Below are 21,988 nucleotides of genomic sequence, written 5' to 3'. Positions count from 1 at the left end.
AGATATGCATAGTTCAGACCAGAATTGATGCGTTTGGATATCATTGGAAAACGAAAATGTATGCATGTAATCCTTAAATTATACATTTATAAATAATAATAAGTAATTAATTAATGTTAGATACCCTACATGACATCCACTAGATGTCAATAAAAGTATTGATCATAAAGTGCACTTGATTTAGCTCGCCAGAAGTGTAGGGACGACAGAGTTTGGCTTTCACGTCCATTAGGACCAATGGAATGATTCCAAAATAAAAGCAACAACCCCGACTACCCTGCGCGTCGTGCAAGCTAGATCAAGCACACTGTGCGCACCTATGAAATCAGGGCTTAAGAACGCGTGTTCGACAGTGGTAAAGACTGTAATGGTAGGCTACAATAAATATTTGCTCAACTACGTTATTCAAAATCATAGCATTTTTGGAAATGTAATCCAAAGTTGCACGTTTTCACCAAATTGCATGACTTTTTCCCATGAATGGAATGGATGGAATGACAAGGCGCATGGTTTTCAGCCATCCAATTACGCATTACGCATGGTTCATGGATCATGCTCATGGCGGCGCTATTGCTGTATGCTCTTGGAAAACAGCAGTCTCCTGTGCATCCTGAAATGGTTTCACCCAACCAGGTATAATAACCACGGGTTGCTGTAAGTAACATCATAAATGCACTGAGGCTGGGAAGAGGGAACAAGTAATGCGATGCCAAAGCAGGTTGATACACAACAGAACAACTATAGGCCTACCTGATTTAAAGGTGTTTACTCACTCATCATCTTTTTCTGCAGTTGTGGGGAATTTCTCTGGAATTTTTGTCAAGTGCTCTTTTGCCTCTTATTTGTGGTGCCAACTGAAAATTGAAAAGTGGAGATGAATTCTACCGCTTTCAATCAAACGGACAGTACAGGACTTTTCAATAAGACTGAGGAGATTTTTTGCTGTAACTTTTCATCAGTGGTGACTGATAATGGCTTCGTGGCGGCGACTCCGGATGAGAGAAGTCTCTTTCTCATGAGAGTTGTCCAGATAGCAGTTATGTGCGTGTTATCGCTCACGGTGGTTTTCGGTATATTCTTTTTGGGCTGCAACCTTCTCATCAAGTCAGAGGGAATGATCAACTTTTTGGTGACGGACAGAAGACCATCCAAAGAGGTAGAAGCAGTCATTGTTGGTGCATATTAGTAGCCTAAAGAGCGCTTTGGGAGACTTTGTCAAAATGACTTGTCCTACCACTGATGCCCAGATGATGAATCCACTTTTCACCAACAGCAGAGACAGAGACAGAGATACATGAATGGTCAAGTATCTACATAAGAACTAGTTTCTATTGTTCTGTTCTCGACAGTTGGCAAAAATGTAGGACACAACAGGCCTGTACTTAGACCCTTTAGACACACATCTCCAGGAATTAGCCGAAATTAGCTCTCACTTTTTGACAAACACTTGTGTAATTTAATATCTAGACGCTCTCTAATTGTTATAGCCTTTTTGTCAAAGTGACAATCGTTTTAAACTTCAAATACTGTCTCATATTGCTAAAGCAATGGGGAAAAATGCATATCGTATGTGTTTTTGCACACATGCAAGACAGTATAATGATTTAATCAATGTGCCTTACGCGTTTCCTATTGAACATTTGTAAATAATGAGTGGTTAAATGCATGAAAGGTGGAGATGTAATACTAAATCAACAACACTATCTTTGTTTATTGGAATAAATGAATCCCCTAATTATGTTCACGTTTTCCTTTTGATTGATTCAGCATTTTCATCAATCTGTTCTCAGTGTTAATTTGAGACAATCAGGGCTACAGTAGGCCTAGTTGGTAGAGCATGGCGCTTGTAACGCCAGGGTAGTGGGTCCGGTTCCCGGGACCATCCATTCGTAAAATGAATGCATGGCTGTAAGTCGCTTTGGATAAAAGCATCTGCTAAATGGCATATATTATTATATTCTATTGAGATAATTCTTATTACAAAGCCTTTCAAATTATAAAATTTCTTCAGCACCAATACATATATATTATTATTTTTATTATTTTAATATTGCAAAATATATATTTGTTGTATATTCTAGTCAAAGTGTGCAAATGTCATTCATTTGACAGGGCACATTGAAAGAGAATGTGTGACATTTGCACCTTGTTGGAGATGTGTCTTGTAGCCTAATGGTGAAACACTGAAACCAATGTGATGATAAGGGTTGTTTTTTCCACAATTGATGTGTGACGGCCTGGTCCCATTGATCATTCTGAGGTTTAATGGAAACCTGCCTGACTGTGTTTGTTCCATATCAGATGCTCAGGAAATACATACACTCTAAATGCTGGGTTAAAAACAACCCAACTATTCATAGGGTGTAGGATATGCAGTATGACCAAAATTAGAATTTAGACCACCATTTGTCTGGGGACCTTAAACATGATCAGCTGACAAATGTATGGTGTTAATCCGCTAGGATTTATCTTGCTTTGATCAATTCATTCTCTCTGAAGTGAAGGACTGATGTTTTTTTATTACAGTCTTATTGTCTTAGACTTAGGCTATATGCACATTATTTACATTCATTATATAAACATACATTTTTTGTGTGGTTTAGATGGTTTAAAATACATGTCATTTTATGCACACTATTATTTATTGCACTGCAGTGACTGACATTTTCTGTCTGCATTATGAAGTTGTTCCTGTATAGACCATTGTGCGGCTTCTCTCCCCTCAGTGAAAGCATCTGTTGTTCTGCTCCTGGCTCACCTCATCTGGGCATCAGCACCACCCCAGGGGGAACCAAACAGCACCTCCACAAAATGATTTGTCTTGTCAACCCAGACCAAGGAGGACGAAGCCACAGCACAATCTGCTGCGTTCTGATAGGCCACCTGTGTCCCAGTGCTCCATGGACGGAGTTAAAACTAAAAAGCAACTACAGTCGTTTTACTTCCTCCAAAATCATGCTTCCTGCCTGCCTGGTGGTTGAGGACAAATCAATCTGGCGACCCATCAGAGTTAACTGAATTTCATTTGACATGGCCCATTATGATGTTTTATGATTGATGGACGGCAGCTTAGCCTACGGGGTGCGTCTCCGAACAAAGTCCCCAGCCACTCTCTATCTCACGTATTAATTACAAATAGGACATTTTGTTTGTTAAATGGTCTTTCAAACTAATACTATGTCATTAAGCATTTTATGGGCAGTCATTATAGAGAAATTCATGATGTTGCCATTTTCCCTAGATAAAATCCTATAAGCACAAAAATGTTAATAGTATCTCATGCGTAAGTGTCAATTTGGTTGAATGTGAGTATACATTCAACACCATACTCTTGAGTAACTCAATGAAGTTGAGTTAACTCAATGAAGTGTTACCCATTAGTTGAAATGGTCAGCCAGTAGTCATATAGATATGGATGATTAGATTACCCTGAATAAATTAGTGGTAGCCTATGAGTTGTGAAAACTGACCTAACCTAAGCTATGTTTAGCATTATCCAGTTATTAAAGTGAATTTAAGATTGTATAATTTTTGTTACTTTCATCGAAACATCTTCTCTCTTCCTGTATTTAATTGTATTGTATTATAATCATTCATTGCATTATTAAACATTTATTTCATTTATTTGAATGATTGCAATACTTGGTAATTTCCTTTATAAATGGGGTCGTATGCATCTGTAACCTGTAGGGCTGAGATTAAGTAAGGTATTGGCTCAACAGACAGGGTTGATTAAAGAACAGGCAGCTGGAGCACGCCACACCTATTTATAACTGCCTTTGAAAGTGTGTGTGTGTGTGTGTGTGTGTGCGTGTGTGTGTGTATGTGTGTGTGTGTGTGTAAAGCTCACATTGAATAGCTAATTGGTGAGGAGCCACATTCAAATTATAAATCATGAGTCATGAGAAGAAAAAAACTTAATGGAAAAATGGCAATTACCGGGTGCCGGTTTTGATTGAATAGTGCCCCTGCTATACTTGATATTCCACTAAGGAAAATAAAAGCACACCTACATGTTTACTTACTTGCTTAAGGTAGTCCATCGCTTTTGATAATGAGTTCCACTTCTGCCTATTGATGAGTCTTAGTGTGGATTTATAGTCCAAATCCTTGAATGAACCGCATCTCACACACACACAGGCATGCACGCACACACTCACACCCACCCACACGGTCTTGTATAACTAATCTTGTGGGGACACACAATTCAGTCTCATTCAAAATCCTATTTTCCCTAACCCTTAACCCTAACCCTAAACCTAATTCTAACCTTAACCCTAAACCCCCTAGAAAATAGCATTTGACCTTGTGGGGACTAACAGAACGTCCCCAGTTGATCACATTTTTGTTAGTTTACTATTCTAGTTAAACATGTCCACACACGCGCGCACGCACGAACACACACACACAGACACACACACACACACAGACACACACACACAGAGACACCATTTTACAGGAGCCTCATTTCTCCAACAGAAAACATAATCATGCAGCGACTTTGTTGAGATGTCTAATTTAAGATCACAATAGTAGGCTGTATGATTTTCTGGATATAATATTGAACCTCCTCTTCAGCGCAGTGTGATTGTTTCATTAACGAGTTGCTGTGAATCGCTCGCAGGAGAATGTTGTGCAGGAGTTTAATATCCAGCAGAGAACAATTTGCTGTCTGCTGTAGCATCACTGTAATGATGTCACTGAGCTAGTGGGGGGATCTCACACTGTGATGCAGACGGTCTGTAGTACTATACTTTTGCAGACACGTTTGATGATTTCATTCACAAGGACTAATTCAGGCTAGAAATGCAACTAATAATTGTAATGTATTGGTGATAATTCATAATATAGGGTGGTGATGATCAATATGAACAGGAGGAAAGTAGCAACAGACAATCGTACTGTGTATTGGTTGTCTTCTAGATCAAGATTTGATGAAATGACATCTTGAATTGTTACTATCAGTACAGCAATACTCTGGAGCATGGCGTGAGAGCAGCCCATCTCATCCTGAATCTCTGGCAGTTTTCTGTTTCAAGATAGTCATTTATGGAGGATCTAATGGTATGGTGGTATACACAGAGCAAAATGTAGAATCCATGCACTTGAGAGTATAATACTGCATTAGGGATTCTTGCTTCATGGTCTGGCTGTCGTCAAAAAACATTGCCATGAGGAATTGCAGCAATATGAATCAATGACCGAAGCGTTTACACCCAGAAACAGTGAATCCCCAGTCTGGTTTCAGAGAGCTATTTATAGCCCATGGTGTTGGGCATCAAATCACCAAAGTGCACCTCCCAGGCCCTAATGTGCATCTGCTGCTCTATGTGTCTGTGTCCCAAATGGCACCATATTCCCTACATAGTGGGCCCTGGTCAAAAGTAGGGCACTGTATAGGGCAGGGGTATTCAACTCTTACCCTACGAGGTCCAGAGCCTGCTGGTTTTCTGTTCTACCCGATAATGAATTGCACCCACCTGGTGTGCCAGGTCTAAATCAGTCCCAGATGAGAGGGGAACAATGAAAAAAGCAGTGGAACTAGCTTTGAGGTTCAGAGTGCAATTTGAGGGGTATAGGGAATAGGGAGCCATTTGGGACGCAGCCAATGACTAGTGTTGAGGGACAGGGCATCTCCAGGGTGTTGATTATGGCTAAAAAAAGGCCTCAGGTCTGAGCCTGCAATAGTCCTGGTGATTGGTGCAGAGCTCTGCTGATTGGTGGAGGTAGTCAATGATCTCGATCGTCACTGACAGCTCCAAATTGCGGCATGACAGACACAATCATCTCCCCTGTTCACTCCTGCACCTCATTGGCACTGGGTCCCCTTCTCACACTACTCCAAAAGGCCATATCATGCTGGCTGAGTCTGAGTCGAAGAGAGAAATACACAGAGACTCCTGTCACAGAGAGACAGAGGTAGTGAGTATAAAATAAGCACTGGGTCTCCTTGTCTCCTTGCGTAATGATTCACCAACAACATCAGTAATTGTGGGATTCAAGCGACGATGACAAATCTCTTTGGACTGGTTTTGGAGGACAATTCAATTATATCTCATCTCAGATGGGTGCCAGCACTGGGAAGATTGTTTCCCACTGAAATATCAAAGGGATTTAGTGTGTGTAACTTCTTGGTTTTAAGTGTCACAAAATTAGAAAAATGAAATTGACTACAGTAGAATATTGAAAAGAATGCATTTCACCCTTGGAAGCATTCAAAAGAAAAATACTGTAGCCTACTGAACTTTATAGATACAAAGTGATTGCACTTCATGTAGTTGTCATTTTTGCTGAGCTATACAGATACCCCTTTCAAGTCAGTTTCACAGACACAGATCAAGCCTAGTCCTCCTAGACTCAAAATAATTTCAGATGGAGTTACTTTTTAGTCTAGGACTTAATCTGTGTCCGGGAAACCGCCCTCAAGCATAGCCACAGGAAGTAAGGGTGCTGTAGCACCCCCTGTAAAAATCAGTTGCCCCCCCCCCCACCAATTTACAGTGAACACTATGCAGTATACCACCCATTCCTCACTATATCACACACAACAATCAGTGCGTGTTGCTTTAAAAGTCTGTTCTATTATGTCAATGTGATATTGATCTTGAAATCCAATTCTAGAGTAAGAGTGTTTGTGGGTGTATCGATCTCATGATGATCATCCGACTCTGTGCCAGTTAGTTTTCACTTTTATCATAAACTCATCACAGAGAATGAACTATTACTATATTATACTACTCTTGCTTTGAGATAAACACTTCTACATATTCATTCCTTTTCTGGACATAACTTTGAGCACAGCTGGCTGTTTGAGAGGGCCTATAGCCTCTTTACTTTCTGATCTTCAGATAAACTTTTTTTTAAACATTTTGAATGCTACGGCGAGACCACCCAGTTGATTGAACGCATAGTGGTGTTTATTCTGTCTAAACACTAATATGTTTATAGTTTATAGTTTTTAGGGAACAACGGAGTACTGTTTACGCATAGTCTACTTCTACAGATTTTCCATGACGTTCATGATACCTCTAAAAAATCCTCCAGTCCTCCCCATTTTAAAGTGACAGACCTTAACCTACACAAAACATCCTCTCTCGTGATTACAGCAACTCGCATTCACATGTATACTGTGGTGGCCATTACATTTTTTTTATAAATAAAATCATTTTACAGATCTAGAGTTACACAACAGAACAATGATTGAACAGAAAAGCTTCAGTTTGCAATCCCTTTCGGGTTTTACCAACAGTAGTGGCATCAATAATAAATGGTGTGACTGAGGGAATCCTCATCAAACAACAAGGTGTTTAATAGAAATATGCATTATTTATCCATGGCTTTTCTCAGTGCACATGACCATCGTCTTTCTGCTGTTTATCCCTTCGCTCATTTATATTTGATCACTTGTGTTGTCCAACACCTAAGTAGCGTAGTGGGTCTAAAATTATTGGCACCCTTGATAAAGATAAGTAAAAAATAATGTATTAAATAAACAATACAAATACTGAGCTATATTGTATGCAAAAAAAATGGGGACAATTATATTATTTTATGCTAATTGATTGCTCAGAGAAGGGGGGGGGTGCTGGAAAAAAAAAAGTGCACTACTTTTGAGAAAAAAGTTAAACTAAATGTGTTTGTATTTGAGTGTTTACCAGCATTTGTAACTTGAGTCTGATAATTATCTGCACAAAAACAGTTAATCTGATAATACTTGTGGAATATAAAAAATACTTACTTGATATACGTTTTCCAGTTTCTTGAAATACTTTGCAAATGCAACTTATTTCTATGTCAAAACTGAAATGGTCTATTCATTCCTTTTAGTAGACGTTCTTATACAGAGCAATTTACAGTAGTGAGTGCATACATTTAATACTTTTTCGTACTGGTCCCCCATGGGAATCGAACCCACAACCCTAGCGTTGCAAGCGCCATGCTCTACCAACTGAGCCACATCATCACATCATCACAAACCACTTGATGTCTCAAATACTCAATCAATTACTGTATTGCGCATTGTTTTTCTTCATGGTGATGGAAAGTCTACAGGTATAAACCTAGATGACCAGCCTATGTACAATACAGTAATGTACATTTACATTAAGTGGTTTGTAAGGTTGGTACATAAATATTGCACAAAAAGTGGTTGTTTTCCATGTTATTTGATCAAGAAAAATATTTAATTTAATTTGATGTGGATGTTTTGGGTCTTTGCCCATAACTTTGCACCTTTTGATGTAAATGTTTGAGGACAGGGTTTTGTTCTTTCTGGATTCCATTAGAATGACGATCACAGAGGCAACAACTCTTACAATTCCAACTTTTGAATCCTGCAATATACTATTCTTAATTATACAAGTACCTTTTTTTGCCTGCACTACAGACGTCTATATCGGTCCGTTAATACAGGACTAGTAAAGGTCCAGTGCACTACTATTGTGAAAAAAAGTTTCTTCCCCCCCCAAAATTGTTTTATTAATATTTTGGTTTTATTCCGAATTTTCAGGGGGTGCTGCAGTACCCTCGGCACCCGTGCTTCCCGCGGCTATGGAGGTAACCAGGTTTTTGGCTAAAATGTCCTGGTACTGGGTAAAGTTCATGATGCCTTTCATCTTAATAAGGGCCCCAGGAGGCATTGAAAGGTATTGAAAACAAGAGTGCCAATAATGTTGACCCCTATCTTTTTGAGAAAAACTATTACTACTTGTTAATTAAACAACATTTCTTTCTCCGAGCAATTGTATTAGGATAAAATAATATAATTGTGTTTTCTTTTTTACATACAATATAGCTCAGTATTTGTATTATTTATTTTATGCAGACTTTTTTGCTCATCTTTATCAAGGGTGGTAATAATTTGTACAAGACTGTACAATAAACCTGTTGTGTTGGTGGGGGTATACTGCAGACCCAGTATGTCACAAGGCTGATGTGGATGCGGTGTTGGAGTCAGGCACAGGACACAGAAGCTTAGTTGATCCGACTTTAATAGTCACAGAAGCAAAATACAAAATCCAACGGGCCTCAATAACAGGAGGCGAGCGAATACGCAAAACAGTGCGTAAAGTGCGAACAGCACTAACAATAAGAAAACAAATAACCTACACCAACAGACAGGAGTACAACGACACACAACTACAAACAAAACCAAAGGAAACTTATAGGTGACATAATCAAGACGTGATATGGAACAGGTGCACTAATCAGACAAAACCAAACAAACATAGATAACATCAAACGGTGGCAGCTAGTACTCCGGGGACGACGAACGCCAAAGCCTGCCCGAACAAGGAGGAGGAGCAGCCTCGGCGGAATTCGTGACAGTACCCCCCCCTTGACGCGCGGCTCCAGCCGTGCGCCGACCCCGGCCTCGGGGACGGCCAGGAGGACGTGGAGCAGGGCGCGTAGGATGACTGCGATGGAACTCAGTCAGGAGGGATGGATCTAGAATGTCCCTCCTAGGCACCCAGCACCGTTCCTCCGGACCGTACCCCTCCCATTCCTCGAGATATTGTAGACCCCCCATCCGACGTCTCGAATCCACGATGGACCGAACTGAGTACGCCGGAGCCCCCTCGATGTCCAGTGGGGGCGGAGGGGTCTCTCTTATCTCACTCTCCTGGAGTGGACCAGCTACCACCGGCCTGAGGAGAGACACATGGAATGAGGGGTTAATGCGATAGTCACTAGGCAGTTGCAACCTGTAACACACCTCATTCAATCTCCTCAGGACTTCAAATGGCCCCACAAACCGCCGGCCAAGCTTCCGGCAGGGCAGGCGAAGGGGCAGGTTTCGAGTCGAGAGCCAGACTCGATCTCCAGGGGTGTAGACTGGGCCCTCACTGCGGTGGAAGTCGGCGCTCGCCTTCTGCCTGCGGATGGCCCGCTGCAGATGGACGTGGGCAGCGTTCCACGTCTCCTCCGAGCGCCGAAACCACTCATCCACCGCAGGAGCCTCGATCTGGCTCTGATGCCATGGTGCCAGAACCGGCTGATAACCTAACACACACTGAAAAGGGGTCAGGTTAGTTGAGGAGTGGCGGAGAGAGTTCTGAGCCATCTCTGCCCAGGGGATATACCCCGACCACTCCTCTGGCCGGCCCTGGCAATAGGATCTCAGAAACCTACCCACATCCTGGTTCACTCTCTCCACCTGCCCATTACTCTCAGGGTGGTAACCCGAGGTAAGGCTAACCGAGACCCCCAAGCGTTCCATGAATGCCCTCCAGACTCTAGAGGTGAATTGGGGATCCCGATCAGACACTATATCCTCGGGAACCCCGTAGTGCCGGAAGACGTGGGTGAACAAAGCCTCAGCGGTCTGTAGGGCAGTAGGGAGACCCGGCATTGGAATGAGACGACAGGCCTTAGAGAACCGATCCACAACGACCAGAATAGTGGGATTCCCCTGAGAGGGGGGAAGGTCCGTGACAAAGTCCACCGAGAGGTGAGACCACGGCCGTTGTGGAACGGGCAGAGGTTGTAACTTCCCCCTGGGCAGGTGTCTAGGCGCCTTACACTGAGCGCACACCGAGCAGGAGGAGACATAAACCCTCACATCCCTAGCCAATGTTGGCCACCAGTACTTAACACTAAGGCAGTGCACTGTCCGACCAATACCTGGATGTCCAGAGGAGGGTGACGTATGAGCCCAATAGATGAGACGATCACGGACCTCGAGCGGCACGTACGTCCGACCCACTGGACACTCTGGGGGAGTAGGGTCGGTGTGTAACGCCCGCTCAATTTCCGCATCGACCTCCCACACCACCGGTGCCACCAGACAAGACTCCGGCAGTATGGGAGTGGGCTCAATGGACCTCTCCTCTGTGTCATACCGTCGGGACAGGGCGTCTGCCTTACCGTTCTGGGATCTTAAAAACGAACCGGGTCAGGAACATGTTCCACCTAGCCTGACGAGGGTTTAATCTCCTCGCTGCCCGGATGTACTCCAGGTTGCGATGGTCAGTCAGAATGAGAAAAGGGTGTTGAGCCCCCTCAAGCCAATGCCTCCACACCTTTAGGGCTTGAACCACGGCTAACAGCTCCCTGTCCCCTACGTCATAATTACGCTCCGCCGGGCTGAGCTTCTTAGAATAAAAGGCGCAAGGACGGAGCTTAGGAGGCGTGCCGGAGCGTTGCGATAGTACTGCCCCAATACCGGCCTCTGACGCGTCCACCTCTACCTGGAACGCTAAAGTGGGGTCGGGTGCGCCAGCACCGGGCCGAAGTGAACAGGTCCTTCAGTTTACGAAACGCCCTGTCCGCTTCAGCCGACCACTGCAAACGCACCGGGGCCCCCTTCAGCAGGGACGTAATGGGAGCTGCCACCTGTCCAAAATCCCGGATAAACCTCCGGTAGTAATTGGCAAAACCCAAAAACTGCTGCACCTCTTTAACAGTGGTTGGGGTTTGCCAGTTACGCACGGCTGACACCCGGTCAATCTCCATCTTCACCCCTGACGCGGACAACCGATGACCCAAAAAGGAGATGGACTCCTGGAAAAACAGACATTTCTCTGCCTTGACATACAAGTCATGCTCCAACAGCCTACCCAACACTCGGCGCACCAGGGCTACATGCTCGGCTCATGTAGCAGAGTACACTAGGATGTCGTCAATGTACACTACCACTCCCTGCCCATGCAGGTCCCGGAAGATCTCGTCCACAAATGATTGGAAGACTGAAGGAGCATTCATCAACCCGTATGGCATGACAAGATACTCATAATGACCTGAGGTGGTACTAAATGCCGTCTTCCATTCATCCCCCTCCCTAATGCGCACCAAGTTATAAGCGCTCCTGAGATCCAGTTTTGTGAAGAAACGCGCTCCGCGTAATGATTCAGTCATACTCGCAATCAGAGGTAGAGGGTAACTGTATTTCACAGTAATCTGATTGAGACTACGATAATCAATACACGGGCGCAAACCTCCTTCCTTCTTCTTCACAAAAAAGAAACTCGAGGACGCAGGGGAAGTGGAGGGCCGTATGTATCCTTGTCTCAGGGACTCCGCTATGTAGGTTTCCATAGCCGCCATCTCCTCTTGAGACAGAGGATACACATGGCTCCGCGGAAGTGCCGCACCTGTCTGGAGGTTTATCGCACAATCTCCCTGTCTATGAGGTGGCAATCGCGTCGCCCTCGTCTTGCTGAACACGAGTGCCAAATCCTCATACTCAGGGGGAATGTGCATTGCGGGCACTTGGTTTGGACTCTCCACCGTGGTCGCCCCAACGGAAACACCTAAACATCGCCCAACACACTGGCCAGACCATTCCTTGAGAGCCCTCTGTTGCCACGAAATGGTGGGGTCATGGGTGATTAACCAAGAAGCCCCAGCACCACGGGATGCGCAGGAGAGTCAATGAGGTACAACTGAATAATCTCCTCATGACCCCCCTGCGTCTTCATCTTTAGTGGCGCTGTGACCTCCCCTAATCAACCCAGATCCCAACGGGCGGCTATCTAGGGCATGGACAGGAAAGGGTGCATCAACGGGCAGGAGGGGAATCCCTAACTTAGAACAACATTTCCGATCAATAAAATTCCCAGCTGCGCCTGAATCGACTAGCGCCTTATGCTGGGAATGAGATGCAACCTGAGGAAATACCACAGGTATACACAAGTGAACAACAGAGAGCTCTGGGTGAGTGGGGCGCCTACTCACCTGAAATGACTCCCCAGTGCGCGACCTGTTGCCTCGATTCCTCGGAGACCCTCCCCAGCACCTAGCCGCAGTGTGTCCTCCACGGCCACAGCTGGTGCAGGGGACGGCCCTCCTCGGGTTCTCTCTCCTATTCTCTCTGGCGCCAGCACCCCCGAGCTCCATTGGGCTCGGCTCGGAGGTGCTGGGGGATGGAATGGACGGCCCCATCTCGGGACGTCCGCGGGTGGCCAGCAGGGTATCCAGACGGATGGACATGTCCACTAGCTGGTCGAAGGACAGATTGGTGTCCCTGCAGGCCAGCTCTCGACGAACGTCCTCACGCAGGCTACACCGATAGTGATCGATGAGGGCCCTCTCATTCCACCCCGCATCCGCCGCTAGAGTCCGGAAATCCAGGGCGAACTCCTGTGCGCTCCTCTTCCCCTGTCGGAGGTGGAACAGACGCTCCCCCGCCGTTTTACCCTCAGGAGGGTGATCGAAAACTGCCCTGAAGCGGCGGGAGAACTCCGCGTAGCTGATGGTGGCGGCGTCTATTCCCCTCCATTCGCCGTTGGCCCACTCCAACGCCTTGCCGGAGAGACAGGAGATGAGGGCGGAAACGCTCTCGTATCCCGAGGGCGCCGGGTGTATGGTGGCCAGGTAGAGTTCCACCTGAAGGAGGAACCCCTGACACCCGGCTGCGGTGCCATCACACGCCCTCGGGAGCGAGAGCCGAATCCCACTGGATTCCGGAGCTGGTCTGGTGGGGCTGACCAATGGTGGTGGTAATGTAGGAGGAGGTGTGGGCAGGCCTCCCCTCTCCCATCGGCGCAGGGTGTTCATAGCCTCCTGCATGGCGGAGCCGAGTTGCTGGATCATGGCGTCCTGGCAGCTGACCCGATCCTCCAGCGACTCGGTCGCCGCCGCTGCTCCTGCTGACTCCATGTAAAGGTGTGTCGTTCTGTCACAAGGCTGATGTGGATGCGGTGTTGGAGTCAGGCACAGGACACAGAAGCTTAGTTGATCCGACTTTAATAGTCACAGAAGCAAAATACAAAATCCAACGGGCCTCAATAACAGGAGGCGAGCGAATACGCAAAACAGTGCGTAAAGTGCGAACAGCACTAACAATAAGAAAACAAATAACCTACACCAACAGACAGGAGTACAACGACACACAACTACAAACAAAACCAAAGGAAACTTATAGGTGACATAATCAAGACGTGATATGGAACAGGTGCACTAATCAGACAAAACCAAACAAACATAGATAACATCAAACGGTGGCAGCTAGTACTCCGGGGACGACGAACGCCAAAGCCTGCCCGAACAAGGAGGAGGAGCAGCCTCGGCGGAATTCGTGACACAGTAGTAGGAGTTCAGGCATTTTATTATCTCTCAAGAGAGAGGGAATCCATGAAAAGCAATGCCTTCTCTGACCCCATCCTGTGCTAGCACGTACTCCAACACATTTCGGTGCATAAACTTTACAACTGGGAGCTGTTAAAATACATTTTGTTCCAATACAGTAGTTATTTTTTCAAAAGATGCTCAGGCCGAGATGACTGTTATTTGGGCAGCCTGAAGTCCATCCCTCCTCTTTCTTTCTATCCTTGCCTCCCCGTCTCACTCTCTCTCTCTCTCTCTCTCTCTCTGTCTCTCAATCCACTTCAGAGCTGTCACCATGACGCAAGTGTGTTGGAACATGTATTTATTTGCAAAAGGTTCTGCTCTGAGACGGTACTGGTACTGCCTGGAGCTCACTCTGTGCCGAGCGCAGCGGTGCTCTGACAGCCCGTCTCAGTCTGGGTAGAAGTGATGAGACCCTCCAGGAGACCTTCATCCCTCTACAGGTGCATCGTGGCATCAGAAATGCAGAACTCACTCTCGCACCACATGTCATCCATCCAGCCCCTGTCTAGACAGAAGGAAGATGTTTTTCTAGCAAAAGATGCTCAGATCAGTTCAGTGTGAGGTGAAACATTACTACAGATGCTGCAGGTCCGAGAATGCATTAGTCCTTTCACAGAAGCATCTCTTTCAGGTAAAATACATACTGTGCCTAGAAATTATATTACCTGTAAGGCGTTGTAGATTACCATTGTTATTCCATGCTGTCCATCTAATATTCTAAATGTTGTTTTGCTTTTTGCTCATGGATATGTCATATTTGTAACTGAAAGAACAAGGAACAAAGGATATAGCTATGAGCCAGCTGTGTGTAATAATGTATAAGGTCTTCTGCATAGCGCATAGTATAATGCAAAGTGCATTACTGTATAAATCTCTCAGCACTGTGTAACAGCCGATGGCATATAACAACCTGTACAGAATAAATGTATTGTCTATAATGCATTTATTATACACTACAAACAGGTGGTTCACAAGCGTGGCTAAACACAGAACTCAGACAGGAGTCAAACTAGGACAAAACAAACAAGTCAACAAACAGAAACAAAGTTTAATAAACATTAGTAACAGCTTGATCCAAAAATACTAAATGTCATATTTCCACACATCCCCGACAATGAAGTCATGGATGAACAATGTTACAATAATGAATTGTGTTCTGCTCAGACCTCGCCTTGGAAATCTCTAGTGACAGATCGGACCTGGCTGAAAACCAGTGGTGTCCTGGCTGGCTCTTCAGTGCACTCCAGTGCTCCCCAGCTGTCAGCTGCACTCAGCACACTGTACAATTAATGTGCAACCTTTGGCAAAAACCTAACCTCCTAAAAGGACAACAGTTGGACTCCGAACCTTTAAAAACATGTCAGACTCACTGCTTTCAGCACTCCATATTTGGTGAACAGCTAGGTGAATTTGGCAAAAAGCTAGACTCTGTCGAAGATAATGACTGTATCGGTTTACAGTTCAGATTCAGTCAGGAGATTGTAGTCTCAACTGCTATGGTTGGTCTCATGCTGCACCCAAATAATACATATTTCCATATTATCCACCGGTGCCTGATCCAGCTTCTTAAAATAAGAAATTGTCAATGTACACCATGCCAACAGTACAAAGGCTATAGAATAGACACTTTAATCTGATTTGCCAATTGAGCAAAGTGTCTTGTGTTTAAGAGCTCCAGGGTAGAGCTCCTACCTTGGGAATGCCATGCTTAATGGACCGCTGCCTAGTTCTGCTTCATGATAAAACATCTACAGGTAATGACTTATTGAACTTCCTCAAATTGCTTCTCACTGTGCCGGAAGCAGTCCCCATTGTGGGCTGGCCTAGGATCCATTATCGCCTGGGTCTGGAGGAGCACCACCATCACAACATCAATGTATGCTTCCATTAAAGCAGCGGCTTACATCCAGAAGAGGTTATTAAGGCAGCAAGGCTGCTGGTCCATGATGAACCCTCATCATACTAAATGAGACAAGCAAGTGCAGAGCAAAGATAGGGGTTGCAAAATTCAAATTCCCAGGTTTTCCAGAAATCCTGGTTAGAAGATTAAGCAGGATAAGAAGCAGGAAATCCAGACCCTTCAACCAGGATTTCTGAAAAACCTGTATATTTTGGGAAAATTTGTCACGAACGTTGACCAAGGTGCAGCGTGGTATGCGAACATGTTTATTAAACTCAATAAACATAAACAAAACAAGAAACAACATAACGTGAAGTCCTCAGGCTATACACATACAAGCCTAAACACAGAACAAGATCCCACAACTAAGGTAGGCAAACAGGCTACTTAAGTATGATCCCCAATCAGAGACAACGAGTGACAGCTGCCTCTGATTGGGAATCACACCCGGCCAAACCTAGAAATACACATCTAGATCCTAAACATAGAAATACTAACATAGATCCTTACGCCCTGACCAAACCAACTAAAGACAACCGGCCTCTCAAGGCCAGGCGTGACAGTACCCCCCCCAAAGGTGCGTACTCCGGTCGCACCAACCTGACTCAGAGGAGGGTCCGGGTGGGCATTCAGCTTCGGAGGCGGATCCGGCTCCGGGCGTGACGACCTCTCCCTCTCTGCCTCCCCGTTGCGCCCCTGGTCTGGTCTGGACCTCGGCGCGATGCTTCCCCTCTCCTTCCTCCCACGATGCACCAAGCCCTGTCTGGACCCTGGTGTGGGAGGCCCCGACCCTGGAGAGGGGCTGACATCTGGGTCTGGAGTGGAGTTGCTGACCGGAGCTGAACTGGACCCCGGTGGAGCGGACTGCTCTGGCTCTGGAGTGGAGCCGCTGACCAGAGCTGAACTGGACCCCGGTGGAGCGGACTGCTCTGACTCCGGAGTGGAGCCGCTGACCGTTGCTGGACCAGGCACTGGTGGATCAGGCCGGGCCAGACTGGGGACACGCACCACTGGTCTGGTGCGAGGAGCAGGAACGGGCCGGGCCGGACTGGGAACACGCACCACAGGTCTGGTGCGAGGAGCAGGAACGGGCCGGGCCGGACTGGGAACACGCACCACTGGCCTGGTGCGGGGAGCAGGTACGGGGCGTACCGGGCTGGCGACACGCACCACTGGTTTGGTGCGAGGAGCAGGTACAGGCCGTACCGGACTGGATACATGCACCACTGGTTTGGTGCGGGGAACAGGCACGGGCCGTGCCGGACTGGAGACACGCACCACTGGTTTGGTGCGGGGTCAAGGCACGGGCCTTACCGGACTGGGAACACACACCACTGGCTTGGTGCGGGGAGCAGGTACGGGGCGTACCGGGCTGGATACACGCACCACTGGTTTGGTGCGAGGAGCTGGCACGGGCCGTACCGGACTGGATACGCGCACCACTGGTTTGGTGCGGGGAGCAGGTACGGGGCGTACCGGGCTGGCGACAGGCACCACTGGTTTGGTGCGAGGAGCTGGCCCGGGCCGTACCGGACTGGATACACGCACCACAGGTTTGGTGCGGGGAGCAGTTACGGGGCTTACTGGACTAGATACGCGCACCACTGGTTTGGTGCGAGGAGCTGGTACGGGGCTTACCGGGCTGGCGACAGGCACCACTGGTTTGGTGCGAGGAGCTGGCACGGGCCGTACTGGACTGGATACACGCACCACTGGTTTGGTGCGAGGAGCTGGTACGGACCATACCGAACTGGACTGCTCTGGCTCCGGAGTAGAGCAGCTGACCGGAGCTGGATCAGGCACCGGTGGAGCGGATTGCTCTGGCTCCGGAGTAGATCCGCTGACCAGAGCTGGACTGGACCCCGGTGGAGCGGAATGCTCTGACTCCGGAATGGAGCCGCTGACCGGAGCTGGACTGGGCACCGGTGGAGCGGACTGCTCTAGCTCCGCAGTGGAGCAGCTGACCGGAGCTGGATCAGGCACCGGTGGAGCGGATTACTCTGGCTCCGGAGTGGATCCGCTGACCGGAGCTGGACTGGACCCCGGTGGAGTGGAATGCTCTGACTCCGGAATGGAGCCGCTGACCGGAGCTGGACTGGGCACCGGTGGAGCGGATTGCTCTGGCTCCGGAGTGGAGACGCTGACCGGAGCAGGACTGGACCCCGGTGGAGCGGAATGCTCTGACTCCGGAATGGAGCCGCTGACCGGAGCTGGATCAGGCACCGGTGGAGCAGATTGCTCTGGCTCCGGAGTGGAGCAAACTTCCAGACCCATATCCATCACCATCTCTGGAGCAGGACTAAAGGCCATGCCCAGCCTGGGCACCGATGCAGAGGAAAATTCCAGCCCTGTAATAGGACTGGTTGACGGCCCCAGACTGGGCACCGACACGTTTAGGAGCTCCAGCTCCAAAACGGGGCTGTACGTCGTGCCCACCCTGGGCCCCGATGTAGAGGTGGTTTCCAACCCTGTAGTTGGGCTGGTTGCCGGCCCCAGACTGGGCATCGACACGCTAAAGTGCTCCCTGCAGGGGACCGTCGCTGGAGGTCGGGTGAGTTGTGTGGCTGGAGTAGGTGTAGAAACGCCATCTCTCTCCCATCGCTCCAATGTACTCACCAACCGCACCATTGCGCTGCCGAGCTCCTGGATCCTGCTCGCCTGCCGTTGGATACGTTCCTCCCAAGATCCGGACGGACCGACTGTACCTGCTGACTCCATTTTAGGTGCGTGTTTCTGTCCTGGAACGGGCCGTGCCGGACTGGGAACGCGCACCCCTGGCTTGGTGCAAGAAGCAGGCACGGGGCGTACCGGGCTGGGAACTGGCGTTGGAGATGTACGACTGTTCCGGTCCTTCGCTCTCCGCGCCCAATCCTCCTCCAGTGAGGACTCCTCCGGGAGCCCCCACGAGTTAGGGAACAGAAACTCATCGTCGTCGTCGTCCTCCGACTCCCCAGTGTAAAACTGTTCCCATTCCTGTTCCCATGGTCGTAGGGACTCCAACTGGAACCCCACCGGGTGCAGTGGTCGGGGCTCTTCTCTCTCAATCCGCAGGTCTTGGAGGACCTCTAAAATAGCATCCTCCTCCTCTCTAGTCAGCCCCTTCCCGGCCTCCTGCTGCCTCGTCATCCACCCCGTGAGCCCCCCCTCAACATTTTCTTGGGGCTGCTTCTTGGGCTTCGTTGATGTCGCCGTTGCTCCTCTCTAACCCGGGCTTCCTCTGTCTGTTCCCAAGGACGGCGATCCATCCCAGCCTGGATCTCCTCCCATGTCCAAGATCCCTTACCATCCAGGATCTCCTCCAGGATGTCTGCTCCTGGCCACGCTGCTTGGTCCTCGTTTGGTGGGATCTTCTGTCACAAACGTTGAGAGACGGGTCAGACCAAGGTGCAGCGTGGTATGCAAACATGTTTATTAAACTCAATAAACAAAACAAGAAACAACGTAACGTGAAGTCCTCAGGCTATACACATACAAGCCTAAACACGGAACAAGATCCCACAACTAAGGTAGGCAAACAGGCTACTTAAGTATGATCCCCAATCAGAGACAACGAGCGACAGCTGCCTCTGATTGGGAATCACACCCGGCCAAACCTAGAAATACACATCTAGATCCTAAACATAGAAATACTAACATAGATCCTCACACCCTGACCAAACCAACTAAACACAACCGGCCTCTCAAGGCCAGGGCGTGACAATGTTAGCAGAATATGCAACCCTAGAGCAGACACAGAGATGCTGGATGTGGTAAGAAAGAGGTGAAACAGGACAGAGAGAGAATATATTTAGCTCTTAAAGGATATAATGAAAAATATATGCTCCTTTGGAGAGACAAGTTTGGGATATGGAGACAAAGCACCAATACACAATAGAGTCCATTAAAAGCCAATAGAAGAGCATTACCCATTTATGAGAAGCGTGATACAGTTCCGCATGACATTGATTGTGTATCTTGAATATGATAAAGTGTGTCAACCCTATTTTGAAAGTGTCACGGTTTCGGCCGAGGCTGCCTCTCTTCCTTGCTCGGGCAGGCTTCGGCGTTCGTCGTCTCCGGAATACTAGCTGCCACCGTTGCATGTTTCTATGTTCGTTTGCTTTTGTCTGATTGTTGTTACACCTGTTATCGTTTAGTGTCATTAGTGTCCTATAAGTTCTCGTTGTGTTTGTCAAGTGTTGTGTGTGATTGTTTTACTGTCGTGCGGTTGGCTAGTACTTTTACTGTTTGCTCGGTTGAGCTGTTCTCCATTGTGTTGGAGTGTTTTGTCGCACCTGTTTAGTGCGCCCGTTTGTTTTCGCCTGCGTGCGGAGTTCTCGCCTCAGGGCATTTATTTTGTGCATCTACTAAAGTCTTTTGGACTAACGTTCTGCGTTCTGCGCCTGATTCCACCACCACACCCACCTACAGCTACACTGACAGAATCACACACCTGCTCGAATGGAATCAGCAGGAGCCACAGCCGCACAGGAGACGTTGGAGGACAGAGTCCGGGAGCAGAATGACCAGATCCTGCGGATGGGGTCCGCCCTGCAGGAGGTGATCACCACCCTCCAACGCTGGGAGACCCGAGGGACACCCCCAACGCCATCTTCCCTGCCCTCACCATCGGCAAGTCAGCCCCTTCCCGCTCCGGAACCCAGAGGAGTTCGACTCTCGCTCCCGAGGGCCTACGATGGGACCGCTGCCGGGTGTCAGGGCTTCCTTCTCCAGGTGGAGCTTTACCTGGCCACCGTGCACCCGGCGTCCTCGGGACACGAGAGCGTGTCCGCCCTGATCTCCTGCCTTTCCGGCAAAGCGTTAGAGTGGGCCAACGCTGAGTGGAGGAGAATAGACGCTACTACCATCACGTACGCCGAGTTCTCCCGCCGCTTCAGGGCGGTATTTGACCATCCCCCGGAGGGGAAAGCGGCGGGGGAGCGTCTGTTCTGCCTCCGGCAGGGAAGGAGGAGTGCCCAGGAGTTCGCGTTGGAATTCCGGACTCTAGCGGCGGATGCAGGGTGGAATGAGCGGGCCCTCATTGATCACTACCGCTGTAGTCTACGTGAGGACGTCCGTAGGGAGCTGGCCTGTCGGGACACCAGCCTCTCGTTCGACCAGTTAGTCGACATGTCCATCAGGCTGGATACCCTGCTAGCTACCCGCGGACGTCCCGAGGGGGGTCCGTCCATTTCACCCTCCAGCGCCTCCGAGCCGTGCCCCATGGAGCTCGGGGGGCGCTGGCGCTAGAGAGAGGAGGGGTCGGAGTACGAGGGGGTCCATCTCCTGCACCAACTGTGGTCGGGGAGGACACACCGCGGCTAGGTGCTGGGGATGGCCTCCTAGGGGAGAAGACGACAGGCCCCGCACTGGGGAGCCCTTCCAGGTGAGTAGGCGCCCCACTCACCCAGAGCTCTCTGTTGCACACTTCTGTATACCTGTGCGTTTTCCACAGGTCGCACCTCATTCCCAGCATAAGGCGCTGGTAGATTCAGGCGCGGCTGGGAATTTTGTTGATAAGAGATTTTGTTTAGCCTTAGGGATTCCCCTTCTCCCTGTTGACGTCCCCTTCCCCGTTCATGCCCTAGATAGCCGTCCGTTGGGTGCGAGCTTGATCAGGAGGTCACGGCGCCACTTAGGATGTGTGCGCAGGGGGTCATCAGGAGATGATCCAGCTATTTCTGATCGACTCGCCTGCGTATCCGGTGGTGCTGGGCATGCCCTGGTTGAGTACCCATAACCCGTCTATTTCGTGGCAGGAGAGGGCTCTGATGGAGTGGTCTGCTCAGTGTGTGGGTCGATGTTTAGGCGTTTCCGTAGGGGCTACCTCGGTGGAGAGTCCAAACCAGGTGCCCGCATTGCACGTTCCCCCTGAGTATGGGGATTTGGCTATTGTGTTCAGTAAGTCGAGGGCGACGCAGTTGCCTCCCCATAGGCAGGGAGATTGTGCGATAGACCTCCAGGCAGGAGCTGCGCTCCCACGGAGCCATGTGTATCCTCTGTCTCAGGAGGAGAAGAGAGCTATGGAGACTTACATAG

The 21,988-nt window shown here is 48.4% G+C and overlaps 1 protein-coding gene across 1 annotated transcript; it reads left to right on the top strand.

The window, feature by feature from the left end:
* The first annotated feature begins 681 nt into the window (after positions 1-681).
* Positions 682-2,001, top strand: LOC121555983 (protein reprimo A-like). Its single transcript, XM_041869854.2, has one exon. It carries the CDS (start codon positions 875-877, stop codon positions 1,184-1,186), a length of 312 nt encoding a protein of 103 aa, XP_041725788.1. The 5' UTR covers positions 682-874; the 3' UTR covers positions 1,187-2,001.
* The last annotated feature ends 19,987 nt before the right edge of the window (positions 2,002-21,988 follow it).

This window comes from Coregonus clupeaformis, chromosome 4, assembly GCF_020615455.1.
Source record: "Coregonus clupeaformis isolate EN_2021a chromosome 4, ASM2061545v1, whole genome shotgun sequence".
In the NCBI taxonomy this organism is placed as follows: Eukaryota; Metazoa; Chordata; class Actinopteri; order Salmoniformes; family Salmonidae; genus Coregonus; species Coregonus clupeaformis.
The sequence above is the reverse complement of the archived record's forward strand: the minus strand, read 5'-3'. Positions and strand labels throughout refer to the sequence as shown.

Coding starts and splice junctions, on each gene's coding strand:
- LOC121555983 (XM_041869854.2), top strand. CDS start 875: ATGAATTCTACCGCTTTCAATCAAACGGACAGTACAGGACTTTTCAAT.